Source organism: Pleurodeles waltl, chromosome 6 (genome assembly GCF_031143425.1).
Source record: "Pleurodeles waltl isolate 20211129_DDA chromosome 6, aPleWal1.hap1.20221129, whole genome shotgun sequence".
Taxonomy (NCBI): Eukaryota; Metazoa; Chordata; class Amphibia; order Caudata; family Salamandridae; genus Pleurodeles; species Pleurodeles waltl.
Genome location: NC_090445.1, coordinates 565,341,751 through 565,361,505, shown reverse-complemented (window position 1 = coordinate 565,361,505; position 19,755 = coordinate 565,341,751). Strand labels below are relative to the sequence as shown.

At 44.6% G+C, this 19,755-nt stretch overlaps 1 protein-coding gene across 1 annotated transcript in view; it reads right to left on the bottom strand.

The window, feature by feature from the left end:
• LOC138299981 (bile acid receptor-like) overlaps nucleotides 1-19,755 on the bottom strand; it is a 579,850-nt gene that overhangs the window by 53,285 nt on the left and 506,810 nt on the right. The window contains exon 10 of the mRNA XM_069238746.1: nucleotides 6,863-6,994. Coding sequence (XP_069094847.1) covers nucleotides 6,863-6,994 — 132 coding nt within the window. The remainder of the gene's footprint in view (nucleotides 1-6,862; nucleotides 6,995-19,755) is intronic.

Here is a 19,755-nt window from a genome sequence, read left to right as displayed (position 1 = left end):
GAGTTATAGTTACTTGAGATAACTCAAACTGTTGAATTTCTTTGGTCTTGTACTTTTAAAATGTGAGCCTAACTATAACATCCCTGTAACTTTTGTTTTTTTCAGTGAATTTCTAAATTTTTTAAAATTCAATTTCCGAACTATAAAGGCCTTGTAACCTTTGTTTATTTTTTAGCGAATTTCTATGTTTTTTTTTAATGTTTAGTAATTTTTATTACTATACGTTAATCAAACCACTACCGCGCACAGCCTTTGGCTGTGCGAGGCAGTGGTTGGCCACAGGACCCTAAGGCTAACCCCCTTTAAGAACCTAGCATTGCACCATGCAATGCCTTCACCCGTGCTCAGCAGAGGTTGCCCACAAGAACTGGCCTGCATCCAGACCCTGCAGCCAACCCCCCTAACCTCCCCACCCCATGACGTGCTGTGATCAGTAGCAGGAGTTGGCCGCGGCCTCTCTGGGTATGTGAATAGGTGTAAGAGGGTGTATCTGGGGGTGAGAGTGGCTGTTAGAGTGTCTGTCTGGGTGTGAGAGCACGTACATCAGTGTTTTAGTGGGTGCATCAGTGTGTGCACGGTTCCGTGAGTGGGTGTGTGAGTGTCTGAGTGGGTCTCTGAGTGGGTGCATGAGGGCCTGGATAGATCTGAGTGTGCATGACGGTTACAGTAGGTCTGTGAGTGGGTTTCGTGAGTGTCTGAGTGTGTCTGTGAAGGGGTGGGTGAGTCTTTGGGTCTGTGAGTGGGTGTGTAAAGGTCTCAGTAGGTCTGTGATTGGGTACATGTGTGTCTGAGTGGGTCTGTGAGTGGGTGCATGAGTGTCTAACTGAGGCTGTTTTCTTTTACTTGCCTATATCTTTGGCACCGTTTGACGAATCTTCACAAACTTTTCCCAAAAAAAGTGTGCTGGAAATTCTTGTTGCACACTGAAAGTTTCGGAATCTGTCAAGCGGGGGCCCAAAAAAAAGGGAGGGGGTAAAAAAACATGGGTTCCCCATGTTAATTCCCATACTAGTTTTGAACATGACTACAGCTCGAACCGCTGGACGGAAATACACCAGACCTGGCAGAAAGATAGCTTTTGGTCCGCAGATAACGCTTTTTATTTTTTGGTGTAAATCCATTCAGAAGTTTTTTGTACTTTTTTAACAACTCTTTTTATTACTTATTTGCAATGTGAACAAGATCAAGACATGTGAGACACCCCACATAATTTCTTCTTACACAGTTATCGATAAATGATATCCCATGCATGGCAAAGTCAACGACATTTCGCTCCACGCTATACAGTAGCACAAGAACGTACCCTTAAATCACAAGAGATTCATAATAAACACAGTTGGTTGTCTTAGCAATAGCACTCTGCAGCACACCCACATCAGTACCGTTCAGAAGTTTAAGAGAATTAAACAAAATCCACATTTGTATGTCTAGGGCCGTGGATCCTCCCTGACAACTTTGCGAATAATAAGAGCTGATGCAGACATCTGCAGAGCTGATTGGCTGCCAGCACTTCAACCAGGAAGTGTTGGCAGCAATCTTGGGGCTCGGCTTCAGTCGAGTCCCGAAAATAAAGTGAAAAAAGAAAAGAGGCTAGGGTAGGGTCACCCTGACCCCTTAGCTCTGGTGCTGGGGTCCCAAAGGGACCCCACCAGGGCAAAAAAACACTTTTTTTAAAGAAATTTTGCTTGCGCTTGTTTTAATAAAGGCCCAAGGTGGGCCAGAACCCAGGGGCATGTAAAAAAGAAATAAAGGGGACACACAGGACCCCCCTCCTGGGCTCATTTATGCCCCGGGGACGACTACCTTCCCGGGGGTTTGATTCAGTAGGCGCACCCTCGCCATGCACTACCAATTACCCCAGATATTACAAAACTCATGACAACTTTTATAACATCAATAAAAATATCAATGAAACATTAGAAGTCAAATTATTGAAGAAAAAATTGTGCATGGCGGAGACACAACTAATAGTTATGTTAAACCGTGAGTAATAGTTACTTAAAATAACTCTCATTATAGCTGCTGAGTTTCTCTGGTTTTGTGTAAGTAAATTCAGAAACTAACTATAACGTACATGTAACCTTTGTTTTTTTTGTGAATTTCTAAGGTTTATTTTAAATTCTATTTTCTAACTATAACGTTCCTGTAACCTATTTTTTCAGTGACTATATATATATAGTAATATATATATATTCAAAGAAAAAAGAAGAGGTTAAAGCTTAGTTATAGTGAGGAAAATATATAACTTATTTTCCCTATGCAAACCAACTTCAAACTACACAAACTTTAAAAAGTTGAACATTATAGTTATAACTTCATTTACAACTTATGCACAAGTATCTAGTCCCTCAAAAAACATGTGAAAAAACAGAAAAGCGGCCAGGGTAGAGACACTCTGACCCCTTAGCTCTGGTGCTGTTGTCACAGAGGGACCCTGCCAGGGCAAAAAAAGGATTTTTTAAAATACATGTTGCAGCGCAATTCGCAAATTTGGAGCAAAAAATTTAAAAAAAAACAAGCACAGGCTCCTCCATTCGGTTTTTTAAAGGCCCCAGATCAGCCAGGTCCTTGGGCAAAAAAAGAATAAGGAGGGGGACTATTTAAAGCAGCTCCCTGCTTGGGAGAGCAAGGCCAGCTCTTGCAGGAAGCGGAGAGCCAGCTACTACCGCAGGGGCCTTGAGGCTTTCCCTCATAGTCCTGTTACTGTCTATCTGTCTCTCTCTTCCATCCCTTAATGGACTTCAAAGTGTTACATCAGCAAGATATTTGGTCAGGATGTTATTCTTGCGTTTTGAAGGGCAGCATTACAGAGGCACTTGTGACCTAATGGTAAAGCTCTTGGACTGTCAGTCAATAAGCTGAAGGCTAAAATCCTGGTACCTCATGGCAGTGATTTGTGATCCTTGTGTTTTGAATGCTAACATTCCCGGTGATGGAACTGTTAAGTCTTTTTGCCATCAAAATCTGTGGGTTAAATTTCATAGTTACATCTGGGTACTGCAAAGTAAAGAGTCACCTGTGGCCTAGTGGCTATGGTCTCTGATGATCACACTTAAGGTTGTGGGTTCCAATCTAGGTGTGACAGTGGTTATTTCCCTACTCCCATTTCTTTTCAACTTGAAATTTTTAAGGTACATACTGAAAGGTGATGTCACTCTTTTTAATTGATAAATGCATTTTTCTTTTCAATTTGCCCAGAAATGTCGCATTCTAACTATATCATTCATTAAAGCCTAAACAATGCTCTCTCCCTCTACCTCTCACTCTTACTCTCTCTCTCTCTCAATTTCTCTCTTTTATGTTTTTAAAACAATTCTTGTTTTTGGGTTTTATACAAGGACATGGAATAGACATCCGCTCAATAACAATGGCAGTATCAAAGCTGCCTATTCATAGCCTAATCAGTGTGAACCATGGAGAACATTCTAGCCACTGACACCATATCTTCACATGCCTCTGCTCTAGCACAGTAGTCCATCCCCCTGATGCACTTCACCAGTAGGGTGACTCGGATCCTCACCGATATTTCTCTCTGTCCCTCTTTGATACAAGTAGAGCCCTCATGGCCCCCCCCCTTTCTTCCATTAGCCCGGGTAGTGCCATTTTGGGGTCTGGATCCATAGGTCTGTGGACCTCCTCTGCTAGCATGTTATATACTTCACACAACACAGCTTAATCTTGGACTGCGACCATGGTGAGTGAAAGACAGTGTCTATTTCAGTTTCACACTCCAGGTAATTGAAACGGGGGTTCCTTTTCATTTCCCAGAGCATTTTGGCATTGTAATCGACTCTGTGAAAATACTTCACTTGTATTAAACAGAATCGCATACATACGACAAGACCATGGGGATGGGGGCATTTTGGCCTCTGCCCAGTCTGCCTTCTCCAGCGACTCCTGATCCAATTCCAACATAGCACATGTGTGCCTCAGAGAGTCTAGAGTATTTCTGAGTAAGGTTCTGTAAAGCAGAGAGATAACATTCACCCTTCACATTGTTACGCTGGATTGAAACGGACTAAATTGGAGGAGGGAACCAATTTTATTTTATGAGCATCAGCAGTGTGCTGCAACTGAAGACATTGATTGAATTGTAACTTGCGCAGTGTGAAATCTGCAGATAGTTGCTAAAACATATTAATATTGTTGCATTCTCACAAATCCCCTACTTTTAGAATGAACATAGTGGTCCATGCTCTAAAGCCTGACAGGCTGGCTGTCTGTCTGAGCAAGGTCTCAGTCTGTGGTTGGGGGGGCGTCTCACCATAAGGAACTCTCTCCCACTGAGCCCACTGCAATGGGCAGTGACAACAGAGCAGGGCTTTATGTGTGACTGAGGGAAGCTGTCATAGGGATTGGTATAGTATATTAATGTACTTCCCCAACAGTGGGCCACAACTTTAGTCTAGCTTTGTATGAAGATAATCTACCTTTCATAAAACCAGCAAGGTCAGGAAGAATTAATTATAGGGCTCAATACTTTAGATTAGGCCTCTTCAACTAGTAGATCAGGAGCTATGTGTATCTCTCCAGCTACCTATAAGTAGCTTGCCTGTGTGAAACCCAGCCTACTAAATAAAAAGCTTTTGCTTAGTTGAATTAATATACGTATACCAAAATTAAAACGTTTGTATTTGAGACTAAAATGCGTGTATTTTCAGATTCATAAGCTGACGTTTGGAGAAAAATGATTGATTTTCCAAAATATATTTGTTAGACCTTCTTAGACCTGACAGCCTTAGAGTGTTCTTCCCCCAAATATTTTGCCTCCTCACCTCGTGTTGCTGAAATTTAGGACTCTGTTGCCTTTAGCACTGGTAACCAGTGCTAAAGTGCTTGTGCTCATTCCTTAAAACGTGGTACAAATGATTAGCACACTTAATTTATTTATAGGGCCCTGGTAGAGCGGTACAACATGTACTCAGGGCCTGCAAATTAAATGGTACTACTGGGCCAGCAGCCCAATTAAGTAGCCATTTAAAAAACATGTCTAGGGCCTGCCATTGCAGCCTGTGGGCAGTTTTAAACTGCTAATTCGACCTGGCAAAATACACATTTTACCTGTGCCTTAACCTCCCTTTTTAAATACATATAAGTCACCCCTAAGATAGGCTCTAAACACCATATAGGGCAGGGTGTTGTGTATTTAGAGTGCTGGATGTGTACTTTTAAGTTTTACACGTCCTGGTAGTGAAAAATGTGTTTTTCACTACAGTGAGGCCTAACTTTCCCATAGGATAACATTGGATTACTTTATTGCATTTAATAAGTGTTAAGGTTTGATTAGAAACAGACAGAATGTAATTTAAAACCCTCTTTAAATGTAAAGGTGGATTTTAAGTCACGTTCTGATAATGTCACTTTTAGGAAGTTGGCATTTTCTAGTCCAAGCCATTTGTGCCTGTAGCATGTATGCTGGGTCACATAACTGGGTGTAGTAGTCGCTTGACCTTTTTTTTCTCAGGGGCAGAGAAACAGCCCAAATAGCCAAAAATATAAACTTGGGACTGTGAAAACATTCCACCAAAAAGTGGCCTGGAAACCGACAGGAGACTGGTAACTAGCTGTTCGCCAATTCGCCCCAAGTGCATCTGTCAGCCTGACTTCGCATTTGTTTTGCTACGTTTTTCTCCGCAGCAGCAAATTAAGTTCAGTTGCTCCTCTTCAGAGGGGTAAGTAGCCTCCTGGGGCCCTCAATGTCTACAGCCTGCAGTTTCCTCCCACTGGAGATTTTTCAACTTCCAAAAAGTGATTAAATGCAAACGTAGAAAGCTTCACTGCAACTTTGTCCACAAAGGGCTTGTCACCTCCACACTGTCTCAGCAGCCAGTCTGGGGCCAGGGCAGGGGAGTTATGATATTCTAAGCACTTTGAAGAAAAACCTCTAGAAACTTCAAAGAAGGCACAAGCACAGTTTTTTCTTCATTAGTTTGACTGCTAATGCTTCATTGATATTTTTAATGAAGTTATATAAGGCATGATTTCTGTAATATCTGGGGTAATTAGCAGTACATGACAAGGGCACGAGTTATAGTTACCATAGGGCGCAAGTTTTAGTTACTTGAAATACCTCTAACTATAACTGATGAATTTCTATGGTTTTGTATGAGTAAATTCAGAACTTAACCATAACGTCCCTCCAACCTTTGTTTTTTTCAGTGAATTTCTATGGATTTTTTAACGTAAATTAATTTCAATTACTATATGTTAATCCAAACATCGCCACACCACCCCCTATAACCACCTAACTTTGTGCCATGCACAGCCAAAGGGTCTGTCTCTTTGAGTGTGAGAACAGGTGTGAGAGGGTGTCTCTGGTTGTGACAGTGTCAGTCTGGGTGTGAGAGTGGATGTGTGAGGGTCTCAGTGGTTCTGTGAGTGGATGATGACATCCTGAGTGGATCTGTGAGGGGGTGCAACAGTGTCTGAGTAGGTCTGTGAGTGGGTGTGTTGTCGGTGTCTGAGTGGGTCTGTGAGTGGGTGCATGAGTGTCTGACTGGGTCTGTGAGTGGGTATGTGAGGGTCTGAGTGGGTATGTGAATGGTTGCATGAGTGTCTAAATGGGGGGGAGACAGGCTGCAGCATGCGCCCCTCAATCTCCGTTGTATTCCAAATGTACAACTGAACATTATCAAAGTCCCCACTTAGGGATAATACAAACTAGGGAAAGGCCACAATACAGTATAATAAAATAGTGTAGCAAAGGCCAAGGAATATGACAAAGTCCGCATTGGTGCCAATTTATCTGAAAGACTCTGGTTTTGAAAATTAGCTAAATCACTTCAGTGCAGAAATAGAGCAGGTGTACCTTTAATTATATTTCAAGAGTTGTGTTAAAATTTGTGTAGAAGATCTGCATTACCTGTGGTGGTGGTGTTGGTGGTGGTGGAAGTAGGACTGTTGTCGCTATGAAACGTTTCTCTGGAATAAACGGCACACTTCTTGAAGTCTTGAATAGGACAACTTGCTTGCTGTCCAGAAAATCGGCCATGAGCTGAAAAAGAAGTTATTATTTTAATCCCTTTGATTCCTTGGGTTTGATCAGTTGGGGAGGCTTTGCTCCTTTTTTCACTGAACTTTACGAGTAAAATATACTTCACAATCTGCATTGCTTACAATCATTGTGCCAAGCCACACACATAATTTTGTAAATGAAAGTCTAATATTAGTTGTCTGTCCTTAGAAGAAAAGCATTTAAACAAAAACATTTGTGATGAATAATACGAAATTACTCAAAAGAAAAAAATGAAAAATTTAAAATACATTTTACTTAAGCATTAATATCGTGGTACAGGGCACATGCACAGATAGTAATCTCAGTAAATGATATATACTTAAGGGTGTAATTTGGTACATGCGTAGTTAGAAATATTTGTGAGTCATCTAATTACACAGCATTTATAACCACGGATAGGCATAAAGTAAAAATGCTGTATTCTATAAACATTTTTGTAAGTCAGTACATATATGGCTGAGTGAATATTTGGATGAAGTACAACTACTGCCACACAATGCAATTCAAAGTAGCATAGGTGTATCCTAGTTCCTTACATGCTGGATGCAAACAAGAGGTGCACTGCTCCGAAAAATCTCCATAACTGCAGAAATCAGTTAGTGAGAAGGAATGGATTCGCCCTAAGTATGATGTCGCTAACTGCTGAGAAGAATGCACATGCTGAAAAAGGCAGGCGTCTGCAGAAGCTGAAGAAAGTGTTGCTTAATGTGCTCAATGCAGACCTTTTCAATCCGCATCGAAGTTACCTGCCTAGACCAAAGGGCAAATCTTTGCACTGTTTTCAGTTCCCTGCTCAGAGTATGCAAGGCAACAAAGAGAAACTCTATGCAGCTGAAGAGCTGACTTGGCAGCCTAGATACAGCCACCCAAAACCAAAGAAAACAAGGCTAGCCCAGTTTCTGAGGATCGAATGACATTTTATCATTGGAACTAATGCTCCCCCTTTTAACATTCTGCAAGGCCTGAACAGATGATCCACGCTGTGAGTCCCCTGGTAGGTGTTGTGTATGATTTTTAGGTCTGGCTTAGAGGCAACTTAAGCTGTTTTGCTAGTGTCAATAAGAATAATAAATGAACAACACATATATACATAATAGTCTTTGCACCAGCATTCTTCATCAATCGGTCTGTTCAACTGTCATTCACATTTTGCTTTTGTGTTTGCTTTTGTTCACCCCAGCAAACAGCATGGGGCAGTTAGCACGCCCACTTCAGCTATTGGATTTCTTCAGTGGTGGCTGGCAGCACTAGAGAGTATACACACACACACATATATAATATGTATATTTGATAGCAGACACCGTGTTTTAATCCACACAGAGAAGCTCACACTCCTATGTATGATAATATCCAAAGGTTTTATTCAAGCGGCTGACGTGTTTCGACTTCTGTCTTTTTCAAAACCAAAGAATACCAGTGAATATATACCCCTTCTCCCTTTAAAAAACGTGATCATGCCATAAACACAATTAACAGACTATGGGGGTCATTACGACCCTGGCGGTCATGGACCGCCAGGGCCGGGGACCGCGGATGCACTGCCAACAGGCTGGCAGTGCATCCAGGCCAATTCTGACCGCAGCGGTAAAGCCGCAGTCAGAAAAGGGAAACCGGCGGTTTCCCGCCGGTTTTCCCCTGGCCTGAGGAATCCTCCATGGCGGCGCTGCAGGCAGCGCCGCCATGGGGATTCCGACCCCCTTACCGCCAGCCTGGTTCTGGCGGTTTTGACCGCCAGAACCTGGTTGGCGGTAACGGGTGTCGTGGGGCCCATGGGGGCCCTTGCAGTGCCCATGCCAATGGCATGGGCACTGCAGGGGCCCCCTAACAGGGCCCCACCAAGACTGCACCCATCGCACCCTTTCCACTCCACCGGCTCCATTCGGAGCCGGCATCCTTGTGGAAGGGGGTTTCCCGCTGGGCGGGCGGGCGGCCTTCTGGCGGTCGCCCGCCCGCCCAGTGGGAAACTCAGAATTACCGTGGCGGTCTTTTGACCGCGCAGCGGTCTTCTGACGGCGGTACTTTGGCGGGCGGCCTCCGCCGCCCGCCAAAGTCAGAATGAGGCCCTATGTGACAAAATGTTCTGCCACCAAAACAAATCACTTGTAAATTGTACAAATCCTGCCCATATCCAAAAGGCAGGTTCACATGAATTGATGCAATATTAATATAATGCAAATGGCCATTTCATTTTTCAGATTTCTCCATAATTGCAAAACATCATCAAAACATTCCTCAATTGAAAATACACACTAGCGTGTTGCATTCAGGTAAAGCGCGGCCAGAAAAATAATGCGCAAAAGTTATTAATACCAGTTGCTGGACCCAGTCATGTGGCAAACTAATATGGTAACCAGACCTGAGATCATTCATATAATACATCATATCGCAAGAGGAATTTCCTGCCTATGGTAGAACTATATACATTATTGTATGCATAGATCTATCAATACAGTCCTAAATACCTTAGCCAAGTGGCTGATGACCCATTGGCAAGATCCATGTATATCCTCTTTATATGAAAGTGCAGTAAGCAGAACCGAAAAGCCAAGTGGCATACACCAAAACATGCTAATAGTTTCACTCGTGAAAACAGTAAGAAAAAGAAAAATTAATATAGAAAAAGGAACACAACTCAAATTTAGAAATACTGGTGATATGGCTATCCCTAAATAGCAGTTTTATATGAAACTAGATCAGAGACTACGTCCTCACAGGAGGTTTCAGTAGGTTAATATAAAACAATCACTCAAAAGATTGCTTCGTCATCAGTGTCCAGAACAAACAGACAATACCAAAGTGTTATCACTTCTCACTGTCCACGGTTGTCTATATCCTTAATCTTAATCAGTGTGCCACCAATCCACACGGGAAACCCATCATCCATTTATTTGAATTTTTCCTGTGCCCCTATGTTTAAGCCTACGAGCTTACTATAGGGACAGTATGGATTTTACCACCAAAATCCAAGACATTCCCTGGAAATCTAGTTACATTCTGGTGACCATAGATGTAGCATCTTTGTACACCTGTATTAATCATGATCTGGTGATTAGGTCATGCAGATACTTTTTCAGAAACAAACCCCTGTTCCTCTATGACCATTCCATGATGCTACTAAGCATGTTGATTTTTTGTCTAGAACATGATTTATTTCTGTTTAATGACCAATGGTATAAAGAACTCACTGGAACTTCGATGGGAAATTGTTTTGCTCCCAGTTATGCCAGTACCTTCATGGGTTTGTGGGAGGCCCAATACATTTGGGCTGAGGAAAATGAAAAGTGTTCACAACACATAGCATTTTGGACACGCTATATTGGTGACCTCTTTATAATTTGGGATGGGCCACAATAGATGTTGGATGCATTTCTCATTTGGATTGGTGAAAATGATGTTAACTTAAAATTTACCTACAAAACACATCACCATACCATGGAATTTTTGTATGTGTTGGTGACAGTAGAGGGTGAACCCATCAAGACTAGTTTTTTAGGAAAAGCACAGCAGGCAACAACATCTTACATGCATGTAGTTGTCACCCACCTAAGCTTAGGTAGAGCATCCCTTATGGGGAGTTATTGAGAGCAACAAGTAACATTAGTACGTGTCAGTCTTTTGAGATGGAACAACGAAGGATGGTTGCCAGATTTAAGACTAGAGGGTATCCAAGAAAAGTGATTGAGACAGTTTGCCATAAAAAAAAGCACTGGACGTGAGTAGGGACAGCTTATTGGCACCTAAAAGAAAGAACAGGCAACCCGTAAAGTGAGATTGATAAATACCTATAATAGTGATTCCAATCTGGTTAGCAGAAAGCTAACCCCACACTTTTTACTTCCTTCATTGCACAGTGTTAACTACATTTCTTTGTTCAGTGAGTATTTAAAGTTTCTCTTATGTGCCATACCTAACTAAGGAAGTCTTCGTCTGGTCACCCCCCCCCCCATTTGATTCTGAAACCAAACCGCTGCCTTTAAAATACTGTAATTTTGTTACATGATTCCGGGCTGTGTTTGAACAACATCATGCTAGTAAGGAATTGCTCAAATGGCTTTTTCTTCAAAAATTATTGTGGGATTTGATCTTGTACATCATCCATTTTCAAAGACTCGTATCTGAAGTTTCCTGGGTAGATCAGGCTGATTGGAAATGAGTGATGTAGTAATATTTGGTGGCCCAGCATCCAACCACAATTGTGGCTTTAAATGATTTGGTTCTTGAGGTTGAATAGCAGCGTATCAGTACAACTTCATTATGATACTCGAAGAGTTAGTTACACACCGTGTGCCTCTGCAGATGTTCATTCTACTTCTGTGATTTCCATAGAAGCTATGCAGATTTGATGTGTAAAGAGAAAGCTAAGAAGTACAGAGAAAGAAAGAAGACATGAAAGCAATCCGCTTTGACTTTATTGCAAAGCAACAAGACATTATGCTCACCAATAATCAGAGATACCAAAAAAGTACCCCAGTGTACACTGAGAAGCAGGCAGGAACCTATTTATCATCCTCCTTTGCCTACAGCCAATCAGTGTCATTGCTACTTTATGATGATTTGTTTGTTCGTCGGTGCTTCTGCCTGTGGCTGCCCTTCTGGAATATGTCTGTTGATTGGGTTACTAAGTGCAATACATTTACCCTCCAAAATTTGCTAGGAACATTGTTTCTAAGTCAGGCATAAAATACACTGGCTCAGTTTTGGCCAATACTGATCACGAAGAGATTACAAAGTCTACTGTACTCCATGAAACTCATTAGGACTTTGTCAATGTCATTTGTGAAAACATAGCAAAGCAGTTACCTTCCCACAGACCTTATGCCTGTGCTACAGAAAAAGTCCCAAGTGCGAAAGTACTCAACAGAAAAATATATGCTCTGACACAATGCAAGGAATGGCCCTAAGAACTACTTCACTGATATTCATACATTATTCATCATCCCCAGCCTTGCTGCAATTTACTCATAAGTCCCTTGTAGAGTGGTATAACATATACACAGGGCTACTAGTGGGCCTGCAGCACATATTGTGCCACTAACTTGTTTAGTCCCTTAAACCGTGTCCCAGGCCTGCCATAGCAGTCTGAATGCAGTTTTAAAACACCAATTCCACTTGGCAATATAACCTCCTTGCCAATCCTTAAACTCCACTTTTATTGCCTGTAAGTGACCCCTAAGCAGGCCCCTGGCACCCCACAGGGCAGGGTGCATTGTACTTAACGGGTTGGATATGTACTTTTAGGTCTTATAAGTCTTACTTATTTGTCCACAATCAAAAGCTTGCTCTTATTAAATGTAATGAGGAAATCCAGTGTTATAGTATGGGAAAGATGGACCTCACAGTTGGGAAAAACGAATGTAGGATGTATTGCATTACGATAATCAAGGTTTGAAGCTATAACCCAAATAATGACAGTTTTCTGAGAATTTAGGTCAAAATAAGGAATGATTTATCTGGGAGTTCTCAAACTCATGGAACAGGAAGAAGTAATATTGTTTATAGTTGGAACTAAAGATAATTTGAAATATAAAATAACACTTTGATTAAGGATGTCATTGACAGGTATAAGTAGTGTTTCAAACTAATTAAACCACCAGCTACTATTCCACGTGGGGGAGTGGAAGGGCAAACACCTGCAAACTGACCTAAAGGATTACCAGTTCGAGTGAACTGCAGTATCCCACAAGGGTGTCATGCTCTGTTGATGAAACATGCCTCAATCACATAGAGCACCGCTCAATAAACTAATGACGCCTTTTCCTCCAGAAGACATACTGGATGTACCAGAAGGTTAAATTGAGGAACAGGGTGCTACATAGACACTGCACAAAGGGACTTTCAACTGTACAGCCTGTCTAGCCTAAATCACACTTCTAGATACTACTCCTGTCCAGGGGATTCTCTGTCATCCAATGGAGTTATTGTTCCAAAAATCTCATCAGCATTCCCATGAGACAGTCCGTCCTTATGCTCCACAATAAAACCCAACCCACACAGCAAAATATGCCACTAAATAAATTCTGTGATTTCGGCCTTCATGGCCATTACAAGGGCCTATGGGCCTCCTGTATGGTGAAAATAGTCCCAAACATATAGTGACAGATGCTCCTCATTTCATTTTCCACTATGGAATATGTCTCTTTCTCAGTAGTTCTCTCTGGGTAGGAAACAGCTGCTAAATGCCAGTAAATGCTCTATTAACATTGTTCAACTGCGGCAGTATTGCATCAACACCCGTGCCACAGGCTTTTATCTGCACAGGTCCCTTGAGACTATCAAAGGCACTTGACATTTCAGAGTCCAAATGACATGTTTGGTTGCTTCTTTGAATTTCAGGTAGTCAACAAAGCAAATATAAATGCATAATCTATCACTAAAATATGGTAGTACCCAGTGAGTCCCAGGTAAGTCCTAACTTCACTCTAAGTCCTGTCTCTCTCCCAGTCTAGATCAGTTTGGACTTTGGCTCCAAAATGCTGGATTTTTCATCTGCCCACTTGGTGCCCAAGGTGGACCATTTGTAGGAGGCTGGACTGGCTTGTAGTGAGTACCTAGGGGTACTTGCACCTTGCACCAGGCCCAGTTATCCCTTATTAGTGTATAGGGTGTCTAGCAGCTTAGGCTGATAGATAATGGTAGCTTAGCAGAGCAGCTTAGGCTGAACTAGGAGACGTGTGAAGCTACTACAGTACCACTTAGTGTCATATGCACAATATCATAAGAAAACACAATACACAGTTATACTAAAAATAAAGGTACTTTATTTTTATGACAATATGCCAAAGTATCTTAGAGTGTACCCTCAGTGAGAGGATAGGAAATATACACAAGATATATATACACAATAGCAAAAATATGCAGTATAGTCTTAGAAAACAGTGCAAACAATGTATAGTTACAATAGGATGCAATGGGGAAACATAGGGATAGGGGCAACACAAACCATATACTCCAAAAGTGGAATGCGAACCACGAATGGACCCCAAACCTATGTGACCTAGTAGAGGGTCGCTGGGACTATTAGAAAATAGTGAGAGTTAGAAAAAATAACCCTCCCCAAGACCATGAAAAGTGAGTGCAAAGTGCACTAAAGTTCCCCTAAGGACAAAGAAGTCGTGTTAGAGGAATAATGCAGGAAAGACACAAACCAACAATGCAACAACTGTGGATTTCCAATCTAGGGTACCTGTGGAACAAGGGGACCAAGTCCAAAAGTCACAAGCAAGTCGTAGATGGGCAGATGCCCAGGAAATGCCAGCTGCGGGTGCAAAGAAGCTTCTTCTGGACAGAAGAAGCTGCGGTTTCTGCAGGAAAGGAAAGGGCTAGAGACTTCCCCTTTGGTGGACGGATCCCTCTCGCCGTGGAGAGTCGTGCAGAAGTGTTTTCCCGCCGAAAGAACGCCAACAAGCCTAGCTAGCTGCAAATCGTGCGGTTAGCGTTTTTGGACGCTGCTGTGGCCCTGGAGGGACCAGGAGGTCGCAAATTGGACCAGGAGAGAGAGGGGATGTCGAGCAAGACAAGGAGCCCTCTCAGCAGCAGGTAGCACCCGGAGAAGTGCCAGAAACAGGCACTACGAGGATGCGTGAAACAGTGCTCACCCGAAGTCGCACAAAGGAGTCCCACGTCGCCGGAGACCAACTTAGAACGTCGTGCAATGCAGGTTAGAGTGCCGTGGACCCAGGCTTGGCTGTGCACAAAGGATTTCCGCCGGAAGTGCACAGGGGCCGGAGTAGCTGCAAAAGTCGCGGTTCCCAGCAATGCAGCCCAGCGAGGTGAGGCAAGGACTTACCTCCACCAAACTTGGACTGAAGAGTCACTGGACTGTGGGGGTCACTTGGACAGAGTCGCTGGATTCGAGGGACCTCGCTCGTCGTGCTGAGAGGAGACCCAAGGGACCGGTAATGCAGCTTTTTGGTGCCTGCGGTTGCAGGGGGAAGATTCCGTCGACCCACGGGAGATTTCTTCGGAGCTTCTGGTGCAGAGAGGAGGCAGACTACCCCCACAGCATGCACAAGCAGGAAAACAGTCGAGAAGGCGGCAGGATCAGCGTTACAGAGTTGCAGTAGTCGTCTTTGCTACTATGTTGCAGTTTTGCAGGCTTCCAGCGCAGTCAGCAGTCGATTCCTTATCAGAAGGTGAAGAGAGAGATGCAGAGGAACTCGGCTGAGCTCTTGCATTCGTTATCTAAAGTTTCCCCAGAGACAGAGACCCTAAATAGCCAGAAAAGAGGGTTTGGCTACCTAGGAGAGAGGATAGGCTACTAACACCTGAAGGAGCCTATCAGAAGGAGTCTCTGACGTCACCTGGTGGCACTGGCCACTCAGAGCAGTCCAGTGTGCCAGCAGCACCTCTGTTTCCAAGATGGCAGAGGTCTGGAGCACACTGGAGGAGCTCTGGACACCTCCCAGGGGAGGTGCAGGTCAGGGGAGTGGTCACTCCCCTGTCCTTTGTCCAGTTTCGCGCCAGAGCAGGGCTAAGGGGTCCCCTGAACCGGTGTAGACTGGCTTATGCAGAATTGGGCACATCTGTGCCCAACAAAGCATTTCCAGAGGCTGGGGGAGGCTACTCCTCCCCTGCCTTCACACCATTTTCCAAAGGGAGAGGGTGTAACACCCTCTCTCAGAGGAAGTTCTTTGTTCTGCCATCCTGGGCCAGGCCTGGCTGGACCCCAGGAGGGCAGATGCCTGTCTGAGGGGTTGGCAGCAGCAGCAGCTGCAGTGAAACCACAGGAAGGGCAGTTTGGCAGTACCAGGGTCTGTGCTACAGACCACTGGGATCATGGAATTGTGCCAACAATGCCAGGATGGCATAGAGGGGGCAATTCCATGATCTTAGACATGTTACATGGCCATATTCGGAGTTACCATTGTGAAGCTACATATAGGTAGCGACCTATATGTAGTGCACGCGTGTAATGGTGTCCCCGCACTCACAAAGTTCAGGGAATTGGCTCTGAACAATGTGGGGGCACCTTGGCTAGTGCCAGGGTGCCCTCACACTAAGTAACTTTGCACCTAACCTTTACCAGGTAAAGGTTAGACATATAGGTGACTTATAAGTTACTTAAGTGCAGTGTAAAATGGCTGTGAAATAACGTGGACGTTATTTCACTCAGGCTGCAGTGGCAGGCCTGTGTAAGAATTGTCAGAGCTCCCTATGGGTGGCAAAAGAAATGCTTCAGCCCATAGGGATCTCCTGGAACCCCAATACCCTGGGTACCTCAGTACCATATACTAGGGAATTTTAAGGGTGTTCCAGTATGCCAATGTAAATTGCTGAAATTGGTCAACTGGCTGGCAGGGTCCCAGTGACACATACAACTAAAACAACATATATACAGTGAAATATGGGGGTAACATGCCAGGCAAGATGGTACTTTCCTATACGGGTTGTCAAAATTGTGGCATAAATCTTAACATTTCGGTTAATAAGTGAGATGGAGGGATAATCCATGCTGGCCCGGGAGGAGGGGATGATTCTTCGGGATAACCACTATGGTAGCTGGGTCCAAGCTGGGTGGGAAGGCACCAGTGCTTTCAACTTCACCATAGAGGGCAAACAGCCTGGGTGTTGCTATCTCTTGATATGCCACATAGTATTCGTCAGGGAAGGTATTGGGATCTGGAGTTTTCCCGGCTGCAAGAGAAGAGATCTCCGAACTTATTTCAGCACTCGTGATAGGTTCGGCCAGTAGGTCCTTCCCTGGTAGCGGCAACAGGGGAAGGGGTGCCTCTTCAAGAAATTGGGCCGAATAGCTGGGGTCGACAGCAGGAGATGCACTATAAAGTGACTGGTACAACCCAACAAATTTTTCAGCCACCTCAGGGAGTGACAGTACACTATTACCCTCTATATCTACAATTTCTGCCACAATTCTGGACAGCTGCTGATGGGAGACAAACCAAAAAGTAATTTCCTATTCTTGCCCCCTGGCTATAGACTCAGGCTGTAGAGGCACGCCAGAGATATTTGGCTGCCTCCATTGAGTGATTGCGTATTTCCTCCTGTGACAATGTCAATTGACGAGAGACCGTTTTGGAAGGATGGGTTGCCAAGGTAATTTCAAGCCGGACAGCCTGGAGCGTGTACAGCATTTTGCAAGACCCCTTATCACCGCCCTTCCCAGCAGCCCTTAGGACTCCTGGCGGAGAAACTGAGTCATTGTTATTGTCAAAGTATGCTTGAAGTTCGGTCTACCCCAGCAGACCCAATACTTAGCAGAAGTGGGGCAAGGTCAGATATGCCTCTGGGAAGAATTTGAATGTGAGAAAGGATACAATAGTCAGTGGCTGGCATAAGGATAATATCTATTCTGGATTGTATGTAGTGTGCTGCTGATATGTGGGTAAATTGCCAGCTTCTTGGGTGCCACAACCTCCACACATCACAGAAGATGACAGCCAGACCAAGAGGTGACACACAGTACTACATCTGAAGATGGAGGACGTGCTTCAGGTATCTTTCACAGGACCTGGGACTGTGTTAAAATCACCTCCTATCAGTGTCAGTCCATGGGGTAATTCCATTATGACCCTAAGAGTTCTCTCAAAAAATCTTGTAGAGCCACTGGGGGTGTGTACTCATTCACTAGATTGAGTGCACTCCCCTCAGTATGCCTGTTAGTGCCACAAAGTGCCCCTGCCTATCCCTCACCACCTCATCATCCACCGTAGGGAAGGTGCTCTTTAGGAGAATAGCCTCCCCTCTGGTTCCCGGGGTAAACCCAGCGTGATAAACTCTATTATAGCATCGGTGGGCCAAGAAAGGGCAACACTCCCTCAAAAGGTGAGTTTCTTGGAGCAGAAGGACATCTGGCCGGTGGCGTTGGGTAAAAGTAAGTAGGCTGTATGCTTTACTTTATCTAAGAGACCATTAACGTTTCATGATAGCGCTTGTAGGGGTCCTACTATTTAACGTGTGCAGGGTAAAAAAGTGCCGCTGGCCAGCTCTCTATCACCTTCCTGTAGATGTGTGTCAAGCCTGCGTGGGTCTCAATGAGATTATGTCTGCTCCGCATGGTTGTGTGCCTGTGTTTACAAAAGGTGCAAAAGACAGGTACTGAACATGTACCCAAACCAACAAAAACATAAACATACCCCCCAACTTACATTCGTTCCCACAACCCCCATCCCTCCCCATACTCCCCCCTCAGAAGCATCTGTCGCCAATATATAGCAAAAATTCTTTAGAAATCATAATACCAAACTAATGGACAGTGGCTGACCCCTCCATAATGGAGGATTCATTTGTACGACAGAGCACCCTGAAGGTAAGTATGTTTATAAGACACATTTCTCAGGTCCCAGAGTCTGAGCACAGGAGAAGCATTAAATGGTGGTACTTCAGGATAGATTGGTGTCACTACTTAAGTTCACCCTGTCCAGTGAGACCCTATCCGCAGGCGACGGAGATCCCTCCCATGGCCGCCGCCAGTGGGGAGCCCTAGCGAAGCCTGAGCGATGGAGATGTGAACACAGCGTGCTGGGATGACCCATGTCTCCGAGAGCGAGTGTGTTTCTTCTGTGCCTTGGGTCGTACATCATTGTGTCGCGAGTCAGCCAAGGCAGAGTTTGGAGGATGTCTCCACCAGGGGCGGGCCAGCGCACATTCCTCTGTAAGCCATGTCCATGCAGACGCGAGCGTCTCAAAAAAACTTGTTTTGTTATCGTAAACCACACTGAGCTGAGCATGAAAAAGGACAGGGGTCTCGTGGTCAAGGCTCGGTGGGTCATCTCAATTGCAAACCAGGGTGACAGACGGGTGGAGGGCATCCAGGTCTTGAACCAGTTCTCAAGAAAGTAAGTCATGGTTTGGGTCTCCACACCTTCGGGAATGCCAATTATGCGTATATTATTGCGCCATGAGCAGAATTTGGCATCTTCCGCATGGCGGTGCAGTCCAAAGTACGTGCCAGGAGAGTTGAGGATCTTTTCCTCATCTTTCACATTGGACAGTCTTGTTTCTGCTTCAGTAAGCCTGGCTGTTGCATTATGGAGGTCCTGGCGCACTAGCGCAACATCTACTCTGACCTTCCCAATCTTCGGTTCATGAGGACTGGATTGCTGTGAGGATCATAGCAAGATCCCCGGATGGGTGATTCATCAGCCCTTCCAGTTGGGACTGCCAGCAGGCTAGTGGTGTACTGGTCCATGCGTGTTTGAGCAGTCAAGGAGAGGTACGCCTTATCTCTACCCATGGCAGTTTCGTCACAAGAGTGCATTGCAGCCGTTCAACCTCTTGGCACCCTCCTGTGACAGCACAAGAAGTTAAACTCCGGAAACAAGGCTGTTGCTCCTACCCATGGAGGTGACTTCAGTGTATCGCCGGAAGCGCCCCTGTCAGCCAGGTTCCCCCTTGAGTTTCTCCAGCGATGCTCTGTCAAAGCTGGCAGTTGTGAGGCCTTCGCCGTCTCATAATGCCAGAAGCTGCCCTCAATGTTCCACGACCTCAGGCAGCCCTACCTGCTCTGCCCACTTACCTCATCTGCAGTAGCATGAGCAGTCAAGCTTGGAGGCCCAGGCAAGCTTTGTCCAGTAGATATGCAAGGGGGGAAGAGACTCCTAGAGCACCTGGGGGGTTGCTTTATGGCTATCAATGGGGTTTCAGAGGCTTTTCCCTTTGTAGGGCACCAGTCTTTGCAATCGGGCCCCAGAGCAGGTGAAGGCCCTGCGACCAACATTTCCCCCTCTTGGTTGTTGTGCTGGGACAAAAACAACAGGCCAGGGCTATCCCCCAATAACTCT